We start from the raw sequence: 23,072 nt of genomic DNA, 5'->3' as shown, positions 1-23,072 counted from the left end.
CTCAAGGTTGTTTTGATTTGCATTTCCCAGATGATTAAGGATGTTGAACATTTTTTTCAGGTGCTTCTCAGCCATTCAATATTCCTCAGTTGAGAATTCTTTGTTTAGCTCTGTACCCCATTTTTAAATTGGGTTATTTGGTTTTCTGGAGTCCAACTTCTTGAATTCTTTGTATATATTGGATATTAGCCCCCTTTCAAATTTAGGATTAGTAAAGGTCTTTTACCCATCTATTGGTTGCCGTTTTATCTTATTGACAGTGTCCTTTGCCTTACAGAAGCTTTGCAATTTTATGAGGTCCCATTTGTCAATTCTTGATCTTACAGCACAAGCCATTGCTGTTCTGTTCAGGAATTTTTCCCCTGTGCCCATATCTTTGAGGTTCTTCCCCACTTTCTCCTCTATAAGTTTCAGTGTCTCTGGTTTTATGTGAAGTTTCTTGATCCACTTAGACTTGAGCTTTCTACCAGGAGATAAGAATGGATCAATTTGCATTCTTCTACATGCTAACCACCATTTGAGCCAGCACTGTTTGTTATAAATGCTGTCTTCTTTCCACTGGATGGTTTTAGGTCCCTTGTCAAAGATCAAGAGACCATAGGTGTGTGGGTTCATTTCTGGGTCTTCAATTCTACTCCATTGATCTACCTGCCTGTCTCTGAACCAGTACCATGCAGTTTTTATGACTATTGCTCTCTAGTATAGCTTTAGGTCAGGCATGGTGATTCCACCAGAGGTTCTTTTATTGTTGAGAATAGTTTTTGATATCCTAGGTTTTTCATTGTTCCAGATAAATTTGCAAATTGCCCTTTCTAACTCTGTGAAGAATTGAGTTGGAATATTGATGGTGATTGCATGAAATCTATAGATTGCTTTTGTCAAGGTAGCCATTTTTATATATTAATCTTGCCAATCCATGAGCATGGGAGATCTTTCCATCTTCTGAGATCTTCTTCAATTTCTTTCTTCAGAGACTTGAAGTTCTTACCATACAGATCTTTCACTTGCTTAGTTACAGTCACACTAAGGTATTTTATATTATTTGTGACTATTGTGAAGGGTGTTGTTTCCCTAATTTTGTTCTCAGCCTGTTCATCCTTTGTGTAGAGAAAGGATACTTATTTGTTTGAGTAATTTTATATCAAGCTACTGCACTGGGCTGGCATTTGTGCTCTCTTAGGTTCTGTATGACACCTGCCCAGGATCTTCTGGCTTTCATAGTCTCTGGGAAGAAGTCAGGTGTAATTCCGATACATCTGCCTTTATATGTTACTTGACCTTTTTCCCTTAATGCTTTTAATATTCTCTCTTTGTTTTGTGCATTTGGTGTTTTTATTATTATGTGATGAGAGGAATTTCTCTTCTGGTCCAGTCTATTTGGAGTTTTGTAGGCTTCTTGTATGTTCATGGCATCTCTTTCTTTAGGTTACAGAAGTTTTTTCTATAATTTTGTTGAAGATATTCACTGGCCCCTTAAGTTGGATAGCTTCCTTCTTGTCTGTAGCTATTATCCTTAGGTTTGGTCTTCTCATTGTGTCCTAGATTTCCTGGATGTTTTGGGTTAGGTGGTTTTTGCATTTTTTTTTGATTGTTGTGTCAATGTTTTCTATGGTACCTTCTGCACCTGAGATTCTCTATTCTATCTCTTGTATTCTGTTTCTTATGCTTGCCTCTATGGCTCCTGACTTCTTTCCTAGGTTGTCTATTTCCAGAGTTGTCTCCTTTTGTAATTTCTTTATTGTTTCTACTTCCATTTTTAGATCCTGGGTGGTTTTGTTCAATTCTTTTACCTGTTTGGATGTGTTTTTCTGTACTTTTTAAAGGGAGTTATTTATGTCCTTTTTATAGTCCTCCATCGTCGTCACGAGAAGTGACTTTAGATCCATATCTTGCTTTTCTAGTGTGATGGTTTATCCAGGACTTGCTATGATGGGAGAGTTGGGTTCTGATAAAGCCAAGTAACCTTGGTTTCTATTGATTCTGTTCTTAGGCTTGCCTCCCACCATCTGATTATCTCAAGTGTTCTCTGCCCACAGTATATGATTGGAGTCTGTCCTTCCTGTAATCCCAGTTGAGTCAGAACTTCTCATAGTCCAGCCTTCTTTGTGATCCTGTGATTCTGGGATCCTATGATCCCGAGATTCTGGGTGTGTCAGAGTTCTTGGCAGATAAGCTTCCTCTGAGACCCTGAGATCCTGGTGTGACCAAGCTTTTGGGTTCCTGGGATCCTGAAATCCTAAGATCCTGGGTATGTTAGAGTGCCTGGAAATGGCACCTCCTCTGGGGTCTGTGGGGCTATCCATGGAGTTTGAAACCAGTGCCAAACAGAAGGAACCTGAGCCACTTTGGGTGGGGTTCCTGTGTCCATGATCCAGCTGGCTCCAGGCACCCCCAATTCTGTTGGAAGCAATGTTGTGTTCCATTCACCAGTGATCCTAAGATCCTGGGCATGCTAGGGAGCCTGGGGTTTGGGGGTGGGTGGAGAGTCCTCTGGGGACTCCAAGGTGGCCTGGTGCTTTTGCCTACAGGAAGGAACCATGTTCTTATATTTAAATCATTATTATCTTTAAGCATGTAAGACCTTGTCTATCCTAAACACTTATTTTGGGAAAACATCAAGATTAAAACCAAAAAATCCAGGATTCTAATCCTACATTCACCATTTAGTAGCTTAACACTCTGTGCCTTGATTACGCATCAATAAATAGGGGCTGAGTCCTGGCATTTATGCACACTTTGAGATGAAGCCAAATGCTACAGATGACATAAGCACACTTTTAAAATGTGAAGTTCTGTGTGATTCGGCAGCTATTTACGCATATTCTATAGCAACAACATTGCCTTCATACTTACTATAATACTTGTCCTCATTTGCCAATCCTGCTTCTCAGCAAAGCTTTCATAGCCAAAGTTTAGAATGGACTCTACATGCTGCTGTTGCATAATCATCAACTCTTCACTCACAGCCTAGTGAGAGGGTAGTTCTGTGGTAGAGTGCTTGCCTACATGCAACAAGTCCCAGGTTCAATCCTCAACACGACTATAACTAAACAATTGACAGAACCATACTGCTCTAAAGTAAAGAAATGGAAGTCCTTAGCCATTGTTTGGTCCAATAAATTCTAAACAATCGTTCTAAGAAATGTTTTGTTCAAACTAAATCCAGTGTAGAAACCCAATGTGTGGAACAGATAGTGGCAGAAAATGCAGAGTTCTGTGGAACTTGATATACTTTCTGAGTCTTCTCTTGTCCTTCTGGAGTTGTGTAAGCACTGCTCTTGAGGCTGACTAGGGTGTGGATTGATGATAATAAGGCAGAGACAGCATCATGCCCAAAACTTGCTGTTAAACAAGTATACCATGTTGTTTACGAAGATTTCCATTGAAATAGTGCCAGCACTAGAACTGTTGTCTTTTGAAGAGCTCAAGTTTGTATTTTCCTAATGAATGCACCTCAAAATACATGACATTTTATGATCTTGTGTAAAACATGGTATTACTGTGGTATAGAAAAGCTCCATGGGTCAAAATGGGAAGAGAAGGGACAAGGCAGTCTGTTAGTTCATCAAGTTGATGTAGAAGGGATTCAATGTCAAATAAAACTAACTATAACTTACCTGTGGAGAGCTGAATTTCTTCATGAAACAGCTGTAAGTAGGACAAACACAATTAACAACAGAAGCAATAATTCTGTGGCATCTCTTGCTGACTCCAATAAAACATGTTACTGTTACTACTCTTTCTCCAGATTGCTTTAAATGCTATTCAGGGTTTTAAATCATGTAGATATTTTAATAGAATTGATAATTTAAATTTTTTTAATTTGCTGACTTGCCTGAATATTGTGATTTACAATTGAGCATATTAGAAACTATTAACAAGAGTGTGTTCCTAGAAAAGAATGAAGGAAACATTCAGCTGCATACCAATATAAATCATATTTTAACTTAAAAGTAATTGTAAATATTTGTGATGCAAGTTTAAAAGAAAAGCAAGGTTTCTAGTGAGCTAAATTTTGTGTTCTGTTGTCCCTTAAATGGTCTCCAGAAAGTCATTTATCCCCTAAGATCATAAGACAGTTTTAAATTTTTCTAAGGCTTGCTTTCAACTAACCTTTTAGCTTAAAGTCATAAGAGGAAACCATTTCTAACATAGAAAACTAACCCCTAAAAGTTAAACCATTAAGAATTTAATAGGGCAGCGTAGCTGTTGTCTCATTTCGTTTGTCTCCCTTTGACAAAGGCATATCTCTATCTTTAAAGGAGATGAGAGGTTGCAGTGTTTGGGCACCCCTCAACTTAACAGGAGCTGATAATTCCTAATCTCTTAATAATTTTATAATTAATACATAATACTCCATAAATAATTTTTTCTTTTAACTATAATAGTTAACTAACTTCTATTTGGAAAACTATAACAGGAAAACGAACCAGACCAACTCAGAGATTACAGTTTAAAACATGATAAGCTAATTTATTTCTTCTTTGCCAAAGTTTCAGACCCAAAGTTTACGCCTGTCCGACCAGCACAGGAAATCACATCTTTGGAGAGGAATAGTCAGCATCACCTTGATTGAGGGTCGAGATCTCAAAGCAATGGATTCCAATGGGTTGAGTGATCCATATGTGAAGTTCCGGCTTGGCCATCAGAAGTACAAGAGCAAGGTAAGTCTCCATCCATCTGTGCTCCTGTCTCTGTTGGGCAGGTTCTGACCAGTGACTAGCCAGACTTCAGGAGATGTGAATGTTGAATGCCTTTTGAAATGAGAACTTTGGAACATGTCTGAAGCAAAGCTGGCTGATGGTCTGGGTGCCAGGTGGCCTGGAGTGAACCACCTTGCTCTTCTCCCTCAGTGTCTTCATCTAGTACACAGGATCCTGCTCTCAGCACAGTTGTGACATTTAAGAGAAAACAAAACAAAACAAAACAATAAAAAACAGAAAGCATAAAAAACAGAAAGAGCAAAACATATCTCTGCACAGAAAACACCAAGGGTGTCGACATAGACCAGCTCTGATACATGCATGATTTTGCATACATGAAAGTCTCTCAAATTATTCTGAATCATTTTATCCAATCTGACTTTGACCAATAGAGACCAAAGGAGTTTTTAAAAATTGTTTTGCACTTTATTTAATCATTTCATAACTTTAAAATTTTATATTATAGTTGTATAAAATATATCACAATTACAATTCACTTCTCTTCTTTCTCCCCTCCCACTCCTGCTAAGCATTTATTCTTCCCAAACTGACCCCCACCTACCATATGTTCATGACTGCAAATGTTCATGTCATATTCAGGACATTTAAATGTTTTTAGGAAACAAACAGCCAAATGCTTCTGTTGCTATGAGGCATGAACAATAGCAATGCAGAAATAGAGCTAAAATTATCCCTACCTAAGCAAGTTATTGAAGAGATTAAATAAATGTATAATAGGCATAGAAAGGGCTTAGATGACTGCTGTTATCCTAAGTGCCCTGTAAGTGTTAAAAACAGGAGGAAGATCAGTGGCTGTAGTAATATTTGCAAAGTAACAATGTTTCTTAGTAGTAATATATTAAGTAATAGTAGAATGATATTTATAAAGCTAATGAGAATGACAAAGACTTACTGTCCAGGACTACATCTTGTTATGTGTAATTTTAACAGCTTTGACTTTTTATAGCTAGCCTTTACAGACAGTTTGGGATGAGTGCTCCATCATTCTGAAATAATAAAGATCACATTCTATTTTTGTAAAAAAATGTCTTGCCTTTAGTGGACTCATCTGCATAGTTTTTTTTGGGGGGGGTCAACACCCTGTCTTATTTCCTTCTAGCACAGAAAGTCTTCATCAGTCCTTAATTCAAAGTATACAAAACTGACTCATTAACAGACAGTGGGTATTGTTCCCAGGCTGTTTGGTAGCCTTACGGAAGCCCACACAGAAATTTTACATATAACTTTTAACTAGAAGAAAAGTATATGGAAAAGAGAATCCTAATATCAAACACTAAAAAGTTAATCTGTTTAGGAACAGATTTTAAAAACTGCACTATGTTTCAAAATGCCGAAGGAGTTCATCAAACCTGCAAAGGACATTTGAATTATCACAGCACCCATCTATGTCTGTCACCAGAAGCTTAAGAACAAATTTTAAAACAGCTAGTATTTCCAAACATAGGCATCTATGGCCACTTCTGTTTTCTCTTAACACAATTTGCATATTATCCTATGCTTAGTTTTATAATTCTCCTTTTTAGATATGAAATACAAACCCCACTATGGCCACATGTCTCTATTTGATCTTCCTGTCCATGATATATTGTAGATTAAATTCAGATTATGAACTTTAAATTTGTGATTCATTTGCATTACCTTGCATCATTGCTTTCAAACTCTTCACATATAAATATCTGTCAGCCACAAAATAAAGAGAGGAAAGGCCACTACATTTGACCTTTTAAAAAAAGGAATGACAAAGAAACAAAATGAGTTCAGCCTAACCAAATGCTAAATGGAGTATTTAGCACATTAATATAGGTAAATTAGTTTATAAGTTTACTAGATATCTTCTCTGAATTCTTGAAATCACAAAATTGCAGTCTAAAGGTCCTGTTGTTTATGCAACATGAAGAGCACACATGTGTGCCATTTCCCTGTATGTGGAGTGGAATAGCACAGCAACATTAAATACTAAAGACAAAGTGTGCTGAGCTGCCCCAACTCTACTTACTTCCACTCCCACACAACCCACTGTCTGCTTTTCATGCACCTTAGACACCCAGGTGCATGAGGAGTAAGGAGAAACAGGAACTCTGGGTATTTCCATTTTCTTTTATTACAAGATAACTAACTATGTGTTCTTCCTTTCGACAGAAACTGTGACTGAATAATTGTCAGTATCCGAATGAGTTATTTCAAGGACAGGCTACCTTTTCTTTGAATTTCATTTTTTTTGTGTATGTTGTATAAGACAGTCAAGGGCTTACTTCTGATTTTACTGGACACACCTATAACAACAAAGCAACAAAGATGGTTTACTGACTAAAATACATGTACACACTGGAAGTTTTGGTTGAATGAAATACTGCCCTTAACAAGACTTTCTACCTTGTCTCAAATTGATTCTTAAATACTACTATTAATAATACAATGATATTTTTGCTTTCCAGATTATGCCCAAAACTTTGAACCCTCAGTGGAGGGAGCAATTTGATTTCCATCTCTATGAAGAAAGAGGTGGGATCATGGACATCACTGCCTGGGACAAAGATGCTGGGAAAAGAGATGACTTTATTGGAAGGTTTGTGCAAACTGCTGTTTCATTTTCCTTAGAGATGGCAAGGTTTTGTAGAAAGAATGTTTTCTTTAAATTTGGTTGTTGCCAGTGATGTTTACAGTTTCGAAGGAAGGAACCTTCTTTTTTTTTTCTAGATTTTTTTTTTATTTTTGCTAGGGTGTGGATTCCATGACAGAAACCCCTTTTTCCTCACCAACTGCAGAGGGCAAGTCAAAGGAAGGGCCAGGGTATGCTTCCCCGCAGATTTACTGGAAGTGTTGGGTACGAAACAGCCTATTTCAAAAACAACCACACCCATAACTATTTTTAATGCTGCTCAAGATGTAGAAGGTTTTGGAACAAGGGAGAAATATGGTAATCACCAGCTACAATCATTACAGCACCGCCTAGAAATGAAAAGCATAGATTCAAAGAATGACCAGCAGGTGGCAGCTTTGCCTCATTGATGGATAGACAATTTCAAATTGATAGCCAGAAATTTTCTCCAGATGTCAGATTTGTTGTGCACAAAGTTATGGGAGTTGGGAAAGAGAAATTTCATCTGACATGAGACACTTAGAAGAACAAAGAACACATTCAAGGCTGGAAAATGACCTGCGATAATGTTTGTTTTCACAAAGCATATTGTGACCATAAAATGCTTTATTTCCTATAACTCCGTATGATGATCTTTGGAATCCCTTAGGAGTTCATAAATCTGTAAAGAGTACCAGAATTTTTAAAACGAAAGAAAACAAGTGAGGCAGATCCATGTTAATCTGATAACACAGCAAAATATATTCTGAGGCTCTGTGACATTTCTCTACAACGTTAAGGTTATTTGTGTTGACCATTTGAATGATAGGAATTGTGTTCTGATTACTAAGCCTATTTTTATATTTTTGACAGTTACATATGTGCATTGCAACAAAATGGGTGGAAATTTGTTAGCACTGAAAAAAGCATGATATGCAGAGGGTTTTGTTGTTTTAAAGAATCTTTCTTCGACATTTTTTCAAAGACATTTGAAGCCACTGAATTTACAATCCAAAGAGAATTCTTTTTAATTGTCAATTCTCAGAGTAAAGGGAATTTTAGTCAAGGTAAAAACAGGAACCCAACCCAACATACTACACTCTTCATTTTTATTTAAATGATTCTGACAAACCTATTTAAGCAACAGTTTTCATCTTATGCTTGTAAAATGGAAGGCGATCTTTGTTGCACTGTGCCCTTCAGAAAAATATTACTGTCAGAGTTTACTCAAAGTTCTTTTGTTCTCTTTGGCACTTCCCACCAGCTTAAGTCGTAGTGTATATCTGCGAGTCTCAGACTCACTCCACTGTGGCTGTATATTTGACTGTAGCTCTCTCCTTGGGAAGTTAGAATTCAGCTGCTACATGAACACTCACTGCTTTTCATAGTTTACAGAAACAGTTCCTGTCTTGGGAATCAGATAATAAAAGTGGAACCTGCTCATTCACTACTTTCCAGAATGAAGGGGTCTGTGCTCTGGAGCCCACTGGCTCCTGCCCTAGCTACTGCCTCCATGAGGTTCTTCTTTTCCATTTTTATTTCATAGTGACAAGTTATCGTTTATGCATTTCTTTCTTTGGGAAAAATTTCCAACTTTGAATATTGTAAAGTGTCACAAGCCATACTATGCAGTCCTTCCTCTTCCTCCTCGATGGAAACAGGCTTGGCAGAGAAGAGGCCAAGGCTCCCTCACCCCACCTTGCTTCTGGGCTTGGGCTATTCTGTTTTGTTTTGTTGTTGTTGGTTTGGGTTTTTTTGTTTTTGTCTTGTTTGTTTGTTTGTTTTGGCTATTTCTTTTCAATGCGGGGCCACATATTTTTGAAAGAATATTTTATAAATGAAAACTCAATACTAAGGCTAGTTTGATCATGATAAAAGCAATTCTGACTATCAATTAAAGAAGTGGATTCACACCTGGGATGGTGTAGCATAAATGTTTTAGCAGTGAAAACTTCTTCCCTCCATTCTTATGGGAATTCATGAGGTCAGGCTTCTGCCCCAACAGCTGCTTCCATCAGGCCATCTGTAAACCCCAAGCCACTTTGCCCAGCAGAAGAGAAGGAACTAGCTGATGGCTTCCATACCTTGAGACATTTTTCACCTGACTCCCAAGATACTGTATTTCCTTCTGCTCTGGATACTCCTTTGCATTTTCTGCCCTTATCCCTCTCCAACCATAGTTCTAGATCAAACTCAGAATTCATCCCTCAGAATTTCTGCCGGCACTTGCTCCTCCAATGAGTGCATTGCTTTGCTTCATGTGCTTCCTGCGCCACCTACAGTCTGATAACTATCAAGGTGCTGGTCACTCTGCTTTTAGCCCCAGATTCTCATAGACAACATACTTCTATTACTATTTGAGTAATTAAGATGTTGCTTCAATGTAGACACGCTGAGTTCGCCCCTGACTCCCAATGCCTGAAATCTCTTCTTTCAAGGTTTTCATTTGTTCTTTGCTAGTACTGAAAATACCAGAGTGACATTTTTATCTTTTTTCCCCTCGCATTCATCAAACACAGCAGCAGTCCGGTCTTTCATCCAGGCTGCAGCCATGAGCCTCACTTCTTGAAGAATCTATATGTATTCCTGTATGATCAGGGTGTGAGAGATCCTTCAGCATGGATCCTTCTTTGGGAGTCCTCATCAGCCCTGTCACTGCACCTCCAGGCTGACAGCCACCTGCTTCCATGCAGACTGTGGCAGCACCCATGCCATTCTGCTCTTCTCCTCATCTCACAGTCTGGTCCAATGTGGTAACCAACATTTGAACCTGCTCCTGCCCCCTCCATGGAAGCTGGGCTAACTCTACCCTTAGCACTTATTGTATAAATCACTTAAGCTCTATGATTTGAAATCCATCTGCTAAGTTCTTTACTATAGGACTGCCTTAGCTACCTAAACCTTCAGGTTCTTAGACTCCATAACTGGGGTTACTTATAGTATGCTCAGACAGAACAATGTTGTTGAACTTGGACCAAACCCTTCCTTCTGACCATTTCCTTTTGCTCCTGGACTTCTAGGTGGGTTTGTTTTTTCTTACCTCACTTTTCCATATCTTCCTTGTCATTATTGTTTTTAGCTCTTTGGTAAAGGCTCAAAGAGTGGTAGAGATTACTGCAACATCAGTGAGATGTGGGTTATAAAGAACATTTAAATTTTTAATATATTTGTATTCATGTTATGTGATGCAGTTTATGTTTGTGCATATGCCACAGCACACATGTCAAATTCAGAGGACAACAGTATGGGTTCTGTTTTCTTCTTCAACATTTACGTGTGTTCCAGGGATTGAAACTGGGTCCCTAGGTGCACAGCAAACACTTTTTACTTATTGTACCATTTCTCCAATTCCAAGAGAAAAAAATAAAACACAAATAAAATAATTTAACTCCTCTATTCCGAGCTCTTCAGTTGTTTCCCATGCATGGTCTGGGTGGAAGCCAAGCCCTACTATGAAGTACTATGTACGATGTGGTCCTATATCACTGCACTAAAATCCTTTCTCCTCTACCCTTCTATCAGAATGGACACTAGACTGTTCCCAAAGCACACCAGACATTTCCTCATCTGTGACACCCTTTCCTTAAGTCACCTGCCTGCTTTGCTTTTGCACTGTCACAGGTCTGATGAACTTTGTATTTCTAATATTTCCTTTCTCCTAATCTGCTAATGTTTTACAGACATAGTCACCATACTGTGAATCTTCCTTATTCTATCTGATCATCCACTTCACTGTACCAGAATGCAAATTCCATGACAGGAGGGTTATTGAATGTGTGTTTACTGTGCCATCCTCATTATGCGGCATATATGCTCAGTAAAAATTCTTTAATTTGAATACAAACAATTGAAGCTTGATTTAATATTAGATATTATTATTATTCCTTCTTTAAATAAAGAATGATCTGATACCCACTGTTACTATATTGTCACTATTAACATAACTTGGTGGAAGGCACAAACTCCAAATACAATTGTGAAAGAGGTATTTGTATTATACAAAAGAGAAAATTCACTGAGTATAGTTGTGTCTTGACAGTGCTTATACTTAAAATGCTAAGCAAAAAGATTTAGAAGAAAAACTAGTCTACACATTTATCAAGATTCTTTTACTACAATATTTTAATTGACATATAAAGTTGTAAATATTTTAGGGTATGATGTGATGTTTAAGGTATATATAGTGCAGTATTTTAATTAATATAAACATTTCTAATCCTTATGCACTTATGGTTGATAGAAACATTCACTATCTTTCATGTAGCATTATATATGTAGACATACCCCTTCCTGTGGGCACCAGCTCCGGGCAACCTTAGGCACGAACTCGGTGGACTGTCCCACAGTCCCCAGAGGACTCTCCATGCTGCAGGCACCCTAGCACACCCAGGATCTTAGGATCACTGGTGAGTGGAACACAATATCTGTTAAAACAAATTGGGACAGGCCTGTGACAGCAGAAGCAAGAACATAGAGGCCCTGCCTAACCAGTGGCTCAGGTTCCTTATGATCAGTGATGATATACCTTGGTTTCAAACATACCAGAAAGCCCCATGGTCGCTGGAGGAGATACCACTTCCAGGCACTGAAATATGCCCAGGATCTTAGGATTTCAGGATACCAGGAACCCAAAAGCTTGGTCACACCAGGATCTCTGGGTCTCAGAGGAAGCTTGACTGCCAGGAACTCTGACACACCCAGAATGTCAGGTTCACAGGATCCTGGAATCACAGAATCACAGAGAAAGCTGGATTATGAAAAGTGATTGATGAATCAACTGGGATTGTAGGAAGGACAGGCTCCAATCAGATATATTGAGGGCAGCAAGCACTTGAGATAATCAGATGGCAGGAGGCAAGTGTAAGAATGGAAGCAACAGAAACCAAGGTTATTTGGCATCATCAGAACCAAACTCTCCTCCCACCATAGTAAGTCCTGGATACACCATCACACCTGAAAAGCAAGACATGGATCTAAAGTCACTTCTCATGATGATGATGGAGGACTTTAGTAAGGAAATAAATAACTCTCTTAAAGAAATACAGGAGAAAACAGGTAAACAGCTAGAAGCCCTTAAAGAGGAAACAAACAAACAAAAAATCCCTTAAAGAGTTACAGGAAAACACTACCAAACAGGTGAAAGAATTGAACAAAACCATCCAGGATCTAAAAATGGAAGTAGAAACAATTAAGAAATCAAAAAGGGAGACAACTCTGGAGATAGAAAACCTAGGAAATAAATCAGGAACCATAGATGCAAGCATCAACAACAGAATACAAAAAATGGAAGAGAGAATCTCAGATGCAGAGATTGCATAGAAAACATGGACACAACAATCAAAGAAATTGAAAAATGCAAAAAGATCTTAACTCAAAACATCCTGGTGATACAGGACACAATGAGAAGACCAAACCTAAGGATTATAGGTATAGATGAGAATGAAGATTTTCAACTTAAAGGGCCAGTAAAAATCTTCAACAAAATTATAGAAAAAAAAATTCCTAACCTTTAGAAAGAGATGCCATGAACATACAAGAAGCCTACAGAACTCCAAATAGACTGGACCAGAAAAGAAATTCCTCCCAACACATAATAGTCAGAATGACAAATGCACTAAATAAAGATAGAATATTAAAAGCAGTTTCGGTAAAAGGTCAAGTAACATATAAAGGCATACCTATTAGAATTACTCCAGACTTCTCACCAGAGATTATAAAAGCCAGAAGATACTGGACAGATGTTTTACAGGCCCTAAGAGAACACAAAATGCCAACCCAGGCTACTACACCAAGAAAAACTCTCAATTACCATAGATGGAGAAAACAAAGTATTCCATGACAAAACCAAATTCACACATCTCTCCCCACAAATCTAACCCTTCAAAGGATAATAAAGGGAAAACTCCAACAAAAGAAGGGAAATGATGCCTGAGAAAAAGGAAGAAAGTAATCATTCAACAAACCTAAAAGAAGATAGCTGCAAAAACAGAATCCCAACACTAACAACAAAAATAACAGTAAGCAACAATTTTTTCCTTAATATCTCTTAATATCAATGGACTCAATTCCCCAATAAAAAGACACAGACTAACAGACTGGATACATAAATAGGACCCAACATTTTGCTGCATACAGGAAACCCACCTCAGGGAAAAAGACAGACACTACCTCAGAGTCAAAGGCTGGAAAACAATTTTCTATGCAAATGGTCCAAAGAAACAAACTGAAGTAGCCATTCTAATATCGAATAAAATTGACTTCCAACTCAAGGTTATCATAAAAGACAAGGAGGAACACTTCATACTCATCAAAGGCAAAATCTTCCAAGATGAACTCCCAATTCTGAATATCTATGCTCCAAATGCAAGGGCATCCACATTCATTAAGGACACTCTAGTAAAGCTCAAACCACACATTGCAGCTCACACAATAATAGTGGGACACTTCAACCCCCTACTCTCATCAATGGACAGATCCTTGAAACAGAGACTAAACATAGACACATGGAAACTACCAGAAGTTATGAAACAAATGGATTTAACAGGTATCTACAGAACATTTTTTCCTAAAACAAAAGGATATAACTTCTTCTCAGCACCTCATGCTACCTTCTCCAAAAACTGACCATATAATCAGTAATAAAACAGGCCTCAACAGATGAAAAATATTGAAATTATCCCATGCATCCTATCAGACCACCATGGACTAAGGCTGATCTTCAAAACAACATAATAATAAGCCAAAATTCACATGGAAGCTGAACAACACTTTACTCAATGATAACTTGGCCAAGGAAGAAATAAAAAAAGATATTAAAGACTTTTTAGAGTTTAATGAAAATGTAGCCACAACATACCCAAACTTATAGGACACAAGGAAAGTAGTCCTAAGAGGAAAACTCATAGGTCTGACTGATGCCAAAGAGAAACTAAAGAGAGCACACACTAGCAGCTTGCCAGCACACCTATAAGCTCTAGAACAAAAGGAAGCAAATTTACCCAAAGTAAGTAGACAGCAGGAAATAATCAAACTCAGGGTTGAAATTAACCAAGAAGAAACAAAAAGAACTATACAAAGAATCAACCAAACCAGGAGCTGTTTTTTTGAGAAAATCAACAAGATAGATAAACCCTTAGCAAGACTAACTAGAGGGCACAGGGACCGTATCCTAATTAACAAAATCACTAATGAAAAGTGAGACATAACAACAGAACCTGAGGAAACCCAATCATCATCACATCCTACTACAAAAGGCTATATTCAACAAAACTGGAAAACCTGGATGAAATGGACAACTTCCTAGACAGATACCAGGCACCAAAGTTAAATCAGGGTCAGATTAATGATCTAAACACCCCCATATCCCCTAAAGAACTAGAAGCATTCATTAATCATCTCACAACCAAAAGAAAAAGAAAGAAAAAAAAAGCCCAGGACCAGATGGGTTTAGTGGGGAGTACTATCAGACCTTCAAAGAAGGCCTAATTCCAATTCTCCTCAAATTATTTCATAATATAGAAACTAAAGGGACTCTACCCAATTCATTTTATGGAGCTACATTTACTGTGATACCTAAACCACATAAAGACCCAACAAAGAAAGAGAACTTCAGACCTATTTCCCTTAAGTATATCGATGAAAAATTTCTGAGTTCGAGGCCAGCCTAGTGCACAGAGTGAGTTCCAGAGCAGCCAGGGCTACACAGAGAAACCCTGTCTCAAAACAAAACAAAACAAAACAAAACAAAACAAAACAAAACAAAACAAAACAAAACAACAAAACAAAAAACAGAAAATAAGAATATCAATGAAAAAATACTCAATAAAATTCTTACAAACTGAATCCAAGAACACATCAAAATGATCATCCATCATGATCAAGTAGGCTTCATTCCAGGGATACAGGGGTGATTTAATATATGGAAATTCATCAACATAATCCACTATATAAACAAACTCAAAGAGAAAAACCACATGATCATCTTGTTAGATTCTGAGGAAGCATTTGACAAAATCCAACACCCATTTATGATAAAAGTCTTGGAAAGATCAGGAATTCAAGGCCCATACCTAAACATAATAAAAGCAATATACAGCAAACCTGTAGCCAACATCAAACTAAATGGAGAGAAACTTGAAAAAAATCCCACTAAAATCAGGAACTAGACAAGGCTGCCCACTTTCTCCCTACCTATTCAATATAGTACTTGAAGTCCTAGCCAGAGCAATTAGACAACAAAAAGAGATCAAGGGGATACAAATTGCAAAGGAAGAAGTCAAAATATCACTATTTGAAGATGATATGATAGTATATATCAGTGACCCTAAAAATCCCAACAGAGACCTTCAAAACCTGATAAACAGTTTCAGTGCTGTAGCTGGATATAAAATTAACTCAAACAAATCAGTGGCCTTTCTCTACACAAAGGATAAACAGACTGAGAAAAAAATTAGGGAAACAATACCTTTTACAATAGTCACAAATAATATAAAATACCTTGGTGTGACTCTAAGGAAGTGAAAGATCTGTATGATAAGAACTTCAAGTCTCTGCAGAAAGAAATTGAAGAAGATCTCAGAAGATGGAAAGGTCTCCCATGCTCATGGATTATCACGATTAATATAGTAAAAATGGCTATCTTGCCAAAAGCAATCTACAGAATCAATGCAATCCCCATCAAAATTCCAACTCAATTCTTTACAGAGTTAGGAAGTGCAATTTGCAAATTCATCTGGAAAAACAAACAACAACAACAAAAAAACTAGGATAGCAAAAACTATTCTCAACAATAAAAGAACCTCTATTGAAATCACCATGCCTGACTTCAAGCTGTACTACAGAGCAATTGTGATTAAAAAAAAAAAAAAATCATGCTACTGGTACAGTGACAGCCTGGTAGATCAATGGAATAGACTTGAAGACCCAGAAATGAACCCACACACCTATTGTCACATGATCTTCCACAAGGTAGCTAAAACTATCCAGTGGAAAAAAGACAGCATTTTCAACAAATGGTGCTGGTTCAACTGGTGGCCAGCATGTAGAAGAATGTGAATTGATCCATTCTTATCTATTTGTACAAAGCTCAAGTTTAAGTGAATCAAGAACCTCCACATAAAACCAGATACACGGAGTCTAATAGAAGAGAAAGAGGGGAAAAGCCTTGAAGATATGGGCAAGATATGTTTCAGGAAAAATTCTTGAACAGAACAGCAATGGCTTGTGCTCTAAGATTGATAATCGACAAATTGGACCTCATAAAATTGCAAAACTTCTGAAAGGCAAAAGACACTGTCAATAAGACAAAAAGGCCACCAACAGATTCGAAAAGGATCTTTACCATTTTTAAATCGGATAGAGGACTAATATCCAATATATATATAAAGAACACAACAAGTTGGACTCCAGTAAACCAAATAACCCTATTAAAAAATTGGGTACAGAGCTAAACAAAGAATTCTTAACTGAGGAATACCTAGTGGCTGAGAAGCAACTAAGGAAATGTTCAGAGAAATGCAAATCAAAACAACCCTGAGATTCCACCTCACAGCAGTCAGAATGGCTAAGATCAAAAACTCAGGTGACAACAGATGCTGGCGAGGATGTGGAGAAGGAGGAACACTCCTCCATTGATGGTGGGATTGCAAGCTGGTACAACCACGCTGGAAATCAGTTTAGCTGTTTCTCAGAAAATTGCACATAGTACTACCAGAAGATCCATCAATACCTCTTCTGGGCATATACCCAGAGGACATTTCAACTTGTACTAAGGACACATGCTCCATTATATTCATAGCAGCTAGAACCCCAGAGTTCCTTGGAACTATACCGCCAATCAAAGAAAACACATGGTAGGACTTGTGGCTCTAGCTATATATGTAGCATAGGCCTAATTGGTCATCAATGGGAGGAGAGGCCCTTCTTCCTGTGAAGACTCTATGCCCCAGTGTAGGGGAATGCCAGGACCAAGATGGGAGTGTATGGGTTGGGGAACAGGGGGAGGGGGCAGGGGATAGGGGATTTTCGGAGGCAAGCTAGAAAAAGGGATAACATTTTAAATGTAAATAAAGAAAATATCTAAAAGGAAGGAAGGAAGGAAGGAAGGAAGGAAGGAAGGAAGGAAGGAAGGAAGGAAGGAAGGAAGGAAGGAAGGAAGGAAAGGAAGGAAGAAGGAAGGAAGGAAGGAAGGAAGGAAGGAAGGAAGGAAGGAAGGAAAGGAAGGAAGGAAGGAAGGAAGGAAGGAAGGAAGGAAGGAAGGAAGGAAGGAAGGAAGGAAGGAAGGAAAGAAAGAGAAAGAAAGAAAGAAAGAAAGAAAGAAAGAAAGAAAGAAAGAAAGAAAGAAAGAAAGAAAGAAAGAAAGAAAGAAAGAAAGAGGGAGGGAGGGAGGGAGGGAAGAAAGGAAGGAAGGAGGTATCTTTCTCCTGCTTCCCCTCTTCATCTCTCCAACCAGAAAGTCCTGCCTACTTCCCTAGTGAAAGATTTCAAGTTGAAATCTTTATTCATCAGGGGAGATTCTATCACACATACCCAATAGTGTTACCACACTATTGTACCACAACATACCAGATCACACCAGCCTCTACCAGCGGAACCTTATACTGACCAGTCAGCCTTTCCACATCGCCCCCTCTCTCTGTTCCTCCAGTTCTTTTGAACCTCTAATCCTCTAATCTACTTGCAGCTTTTGTGAAGTCAGCCTTTTGATTTTTAGGTTTTTTTGTTTGTTTGTTTTTTCTGAGACAGGGTTTCTCTGTATAGCCCTAGATCCCATGATGCTAACTACTGTTTTATTGTGGATTAGTTTACTCAGTGTAATGACCTCCTATTGTATCTGTGTACCCATAAATGATAGATTCCATGCCTCTTGATGTTTTGGAAAATTCTAGTATTAAAAACAGGATTTCATTATTTTAGGAAAAAATAATATTCTACTGTAAGTATGTATTATATGCTGCTTATCCATGAGTGGATGGATGGTTTTTGGGTCTACTAAATGAAGGCTCTATGAAGCATTGCATTAAACATGACAGTGAAGTATCTGAATATTTATGTATTTATTTTCTCTCAATGGTTTTGTGATTTTAGGCTTCTGTTAAAGTCTTTACTGTGTTTTGTCTTGGTTGGTACACTGGGAACGATCATGAACTGGTTTCTGCATGTAGATATCCAGTTTTCCTAAGACAATTCCTTGAAGAATCTGCCTGTGTTCTGCTCCATATTTCTAGCACATTTGCTGAGCATCTTTGCTTGTGGATATCTTGCTGTAAGTCTCTAGGCTCTGAATTCCATCGAGTCCATTTGTCTTAAGTGTCATTCATTGATATATTTGGAAGTCAGGTAGTATAATGAGTTTGGCCATTTGTTTGCTTAAGAATGCTAGGGTTTTGTGGAATGTTGTTCATATCCTCAGGGAAACTATATTGCATCTAGAGATTACTTTGAATAGCAGAGAAATTTTAGCAATGTGGATTAATTCAATCCAACCAAATGCTCATACCTTTGCATGCTTTTATTTTAAATTGGTTCACGTTATTCTCGAGTATTTTACTCTTGCAGCTAATTGGTTTGTTTTCTTTCTATTCTGTCAGGTAATTTGCTATTGATGGACAGCAATATTACCAGTATTTATCTATTGATTTTGGATCCTGAAGTTTTGAAAAAAATGTTTTATTGCTCTAATGGGTTTTGATGGGTTTGGGGGCTTTGAGATATTCTAGAAATAAGATCATATTATATGTAAATGGTGACAATTTGCCTTCATTTCTTCATTTTACTGGATTACTCTGGCTCAACCATTCAGCACAATAGTTGAATAAAAACTTGATAGCTAGCATTTACAGATTCTACAGAGATACCTCCAAGTATATCATCATTCAACATGATATGACGTATGGACTAACTGTTGGTTTCTTCATGGCATTATGTATGGGCAATTGTTGGCTTCTTTATGACATTATGTGTGGACTAGCTATTGACTCCTGTACCTGTTGTATTCACAATTTTCATTATTGTGATATGTGGGAGTTTACATATTTTGTTGTTTTTGCTTACATAGAAGTACATTCATCAAGAACAGAGATTAGTAATGACAACGATGAATATTTTAAAGCTTGTAGCTGTATTGTATACAGCTCAACATGAGGGCATAGAAGGAAAGAGTGTATCATGCCAATTCTGCTGATACAAAGAGCAAAGCCGAAGCTGGTTCAGAGGCTTTTCAATGACTATGCTGGTGGAATGACTGCTCCAGGGTACAAATCCAGCTCTCCTGACTCTAAAGCTCACATTCAGTTTACCACAGTTTGTATCCAGCATGTGTTCTGGAAGTCTAACTCCTCAATAAAGTAAATAGGTAGTAAGCCAATTTAGATGATGGTCATCATACTGAACTAGAACAACAAACTTTACCTGTTGTTGAACCACAGATTTCAGGTGAAGATGAAATAATGTTACACTGCATGTCATTTGTTAACTTTCCAATCACCTGCATTTTGGCAGGGAGGACAAACTTCCACCTTTACGATAATCAGCTAATAAATCCTCATGATTGTTACATATTTATGCAGAACATTAATCTGAAAAAATTGCTTGCTGACAGCTGAGGTAAATCACCAAGAACAAGGTCTGTCACAGAGCAAGTTGCTTTTATGAACATGCAGAACAGCACGCAAGTTTATTCAGTTGGAGTTATCTATGATCCAATATGGCAAGGGTTATGGTATTATTTATCAGTGTGTAAAGTATCTATATATCTTTAAAGTGGCATTGGTTTGGGGATATATATATATTTAGATTATTGAATTCATTGAATGTTATCAGGATGTTGATACTCCCTAGTACAACAAAGAGTAGCCAATGTAAACTTGAATAGAAAGTTGAAGTTTAAGAAAAGATTTATTAAATCATATATGACAGAAAACTCACTCTAGATTGGTGGGTTCTAGGCAAAGAATTTCCCGATTATACTGCATGAAACAACACTATAATTTTTGGAAAGGATAAAAATGGAATAAGAGGTAAACATGTATGTCTTGGTGTAGCATGGCAAAGGAGGAAATCAGTCTTTGACCTTGAAGTGTCACATCAGTGTATTTGTATATTCCACACAAACTGATTCTGGTTTGTGGCATTTATTTGTGGCAGCAAAACTACAATGGCCCTGGCTTCCTATACAAATGAGGCAGGGAAAACCACACTGCATTGTTAGCAGGAAATCACAGAGATAGACAGAAATTTTTAAAATAATTATTTTTTTAATGAAATCATTGTATGCTTACTGCTTTCCTGACCAAGGGTTTATGCACTAAGATACTGCCTTAGGGTGACAGATATCATTTAAGTTGATTCTATCTTTTGTTGATGAGTTATTATTTTCTTTGAAATATTTTGAATTTGTGCTCATTTCAACATTTCCTAAGTAATGGGCAAAGTCTTCAGGATCATTTCTTGGTACCATATGTTAAATCTGTGTGTACATATTGATTCTATTTGTCACTTCAATAATTTACCTTCAAGCACATGAATAAGGAAGTTTACAAGTTTACAGAAGTATGTTTTAATAGAAAAATCTCCCCAACACAGCTGAATCCTTATAACTTTGGAAAATAGAAATTCAGCCATGTTATTTCTCATTTAATGTTGGCAGTATAGATAACTCAGAAGCACATCAGTGGTTCCGTGCTGAATATTTTCCATTGCAAACATTCCAAAGAAGTATGACATATACTGATTCATAGTAGAAAATTTGTAGTATTTTAGACTGTTGGTTAAAATAATATAAAGTAGATCTCATATATTAGGATTTTTTTAAAAGCTTTGTATGACATTGTATAACCTTTGGTGTAAATTGTTTTTTTAAAAAGTGTGCAAAACTGTTGTTGTTGTTGTTTTTCATATCCTTTTACCCCACCCCAATGAAAATCCTAGAGGCTTCACTTCCTCTTCTGGAGGTTCATTTTAAAATATCTTACTAATTATGATGCCTTCAAAATATCTATCTAGTACATCAGGGTATAACCTACACTTTGAAATTCATTGTTACAAAAAAAAAGAAATTCACTGTTAAAGAAATTGATATAAATTTATTTTAATTGGATATTTTATTTGCATTTCAAATGTTATTCCCTTTCCCAGTTCCCTCCTTATGCCACCAAAGGCTCCTATCCAATCCCCACTGCCCCTGCTTCTATGAGGGTGTTCTCTCATCCACTTGCACCTCCCACCCTCCCATTTCCCTACACTGAGGCATCAAGCCTTCATAAGATCAAGGGCCTCCAAACTTTGTCTCTGTAACTCCTTCCATGGGTGTTTTGTTCCCAATTCTAAGAAGGGGCACAGTGTCCACACTTTGGTCTTCATTCTTCTTGAGTTTCATGTGTTTAGCAAATTGTATCTTATATCTTGGGTATCCTAAGTTTTGGGCTAATATCCACTTATCAGTGAGTACATATTGTGTGAGTTCCTTTGTGATTGTGTTACCTCACTCAGGATGATGCCCTCCAGGTCCATCCATTTGCCTAGGAATTTCATAAATTCATTCTTTTTAATAGCTGAGTAGTACTCCATTGTGTAAATGTACCACATTTTCTGTATCCATTCCTCTGTTGAGGGGCATCTGGGTTCTTTCCAGCTTCTGGCTATTATAGATAAGGCTGCTATGAACATAGTTGAGCATGTGTCCTTCTTACCGGTTGGGACATCTTCTGGATATATGCCCAGGAGAGGTATTGCTGGATCCTCTGGTAGTACTATGTGAATTTTCTAAGGGACCTCCAGACTGATTTCCAGAGTGGTTGTGCAAGCTTGCAATCCCACCAACAATGAAGGAGTGTTCCTCTTTCTCCACATCCTCTCCAGCATCTGCTGTGACAAAAGGATGGACCATCTAGAGACTGCCGTATCCAGGGATCCATTCCATAATCAGCTTCCAAACGCTGACACCATTGCATACACTAGCAAGATTTTGCTGAAAGGACCCGGATATAGCTGTCTCTTGTGAGACTAGGCCGGGGCCTAGCAAACACATAAGTGGATGCTCACAGTCAGCTATTGGATGGATCACAGAGCTCCCAATGGAGGAGCTAGAGAAAGTACCCAAGGAGCTAAAGGGATCTGCAACCCTATAGGTGGAACAACATTATGAACTAACCAGTACCCCGGAGCTCTTGACTCTAGCTGCATATGTATCAAAAGATGGCCTAGTTAGCCATCACTGGAAAGAGAGGCCCATTGGACATGCAAACTTTATATGCCCCAGTACAGGGGAACGCCAGGGCCAAAAAAAATGGGAATGGGTGGGTAGGGAAGTGGGGGGGGGTATGGGGGACTTTTGGGATAGCATTGGGAATGTAATTGAGGAAAATACGTAATAAAAAATATTAAAAAAAAAAAAAAAGATCAAGGGCCTCTTCTCCCACTGATGCTCAACAAAGTCTTCCTCTGCTACATATACAGCTGGAGCCATGGGTCCCTCCATGTGAACTCCTGGGACTTCTGGGGGGTCTGATTGGTTGAAATTGTTGTTCTTCCCATGGGGTTGCAAACTACTTCAGCTCTTTCAGTCCTTTCTCTAACTCCTCCTAAGGACCCTGAGGAGACACTGTGCTCAGTCCAAGGGTTGGCTGCAAGCATTTGCCTCTGTGTTTGTCAGGCTCTGGCAGACCCTCACAGGAGACAGATGTAGCAGGCTCCTGTCAGCATGCATATCTTGGAATTCACAATAGTGTCTGCAATTGGTGATTGTATATGAAATGGATTCTCAGGAAGTCTCC

The 23,072-nt window shown here is 37.9% G+C and overlaps 1 protein-coding gene across 9 annotated transcripts in view; it reads left to right on the top strand.

Annotated features, from left to right (window-relative positions):
- Mctp1 (multiple C2 and transmembrane domain containing 1) overlaps positions 1-23,072 on the top strand; it is a 633,933-nt gene that overhangs the window by 355,817 nt on the left and 255,044 nt on the right. For all 9 annotated transcript variants that reach the window (XM_085830938.1, XM_085830936.1, XM_085830943.1 and 6 more), the window contains 2 exons: positions 4,494-4,664; positions 7,160-7,290. In XM_085830938.1, coding sequence (XP_085687064.1) covers positions 4,494-4,664; positions 7,160-7,290 — 302 coding nt within the window. The remainder of the gene's footprint in view (positions 1-4,493; positions 4,665-7,159; positions 7,291-23,072) is intronic.

The sequence above is a fragment of the Mus caroli genome, unplaced genomic scaffold (assembly GCF_978045245.1).
Source record: "Mus caroli unplaced genomic scaffold, Mus_caroli_1 scaffold_15, whole genome shotgun sequence".
Classification (NCBI taxonomy): Eukaryota; Metazoa; Chordata; class Mammalia; order Rodentia; family Muridae; genus Mus; species Mus caroli.
This window is presented reverse-complemented; position numbering and strand designations above follow the sequence as displayed.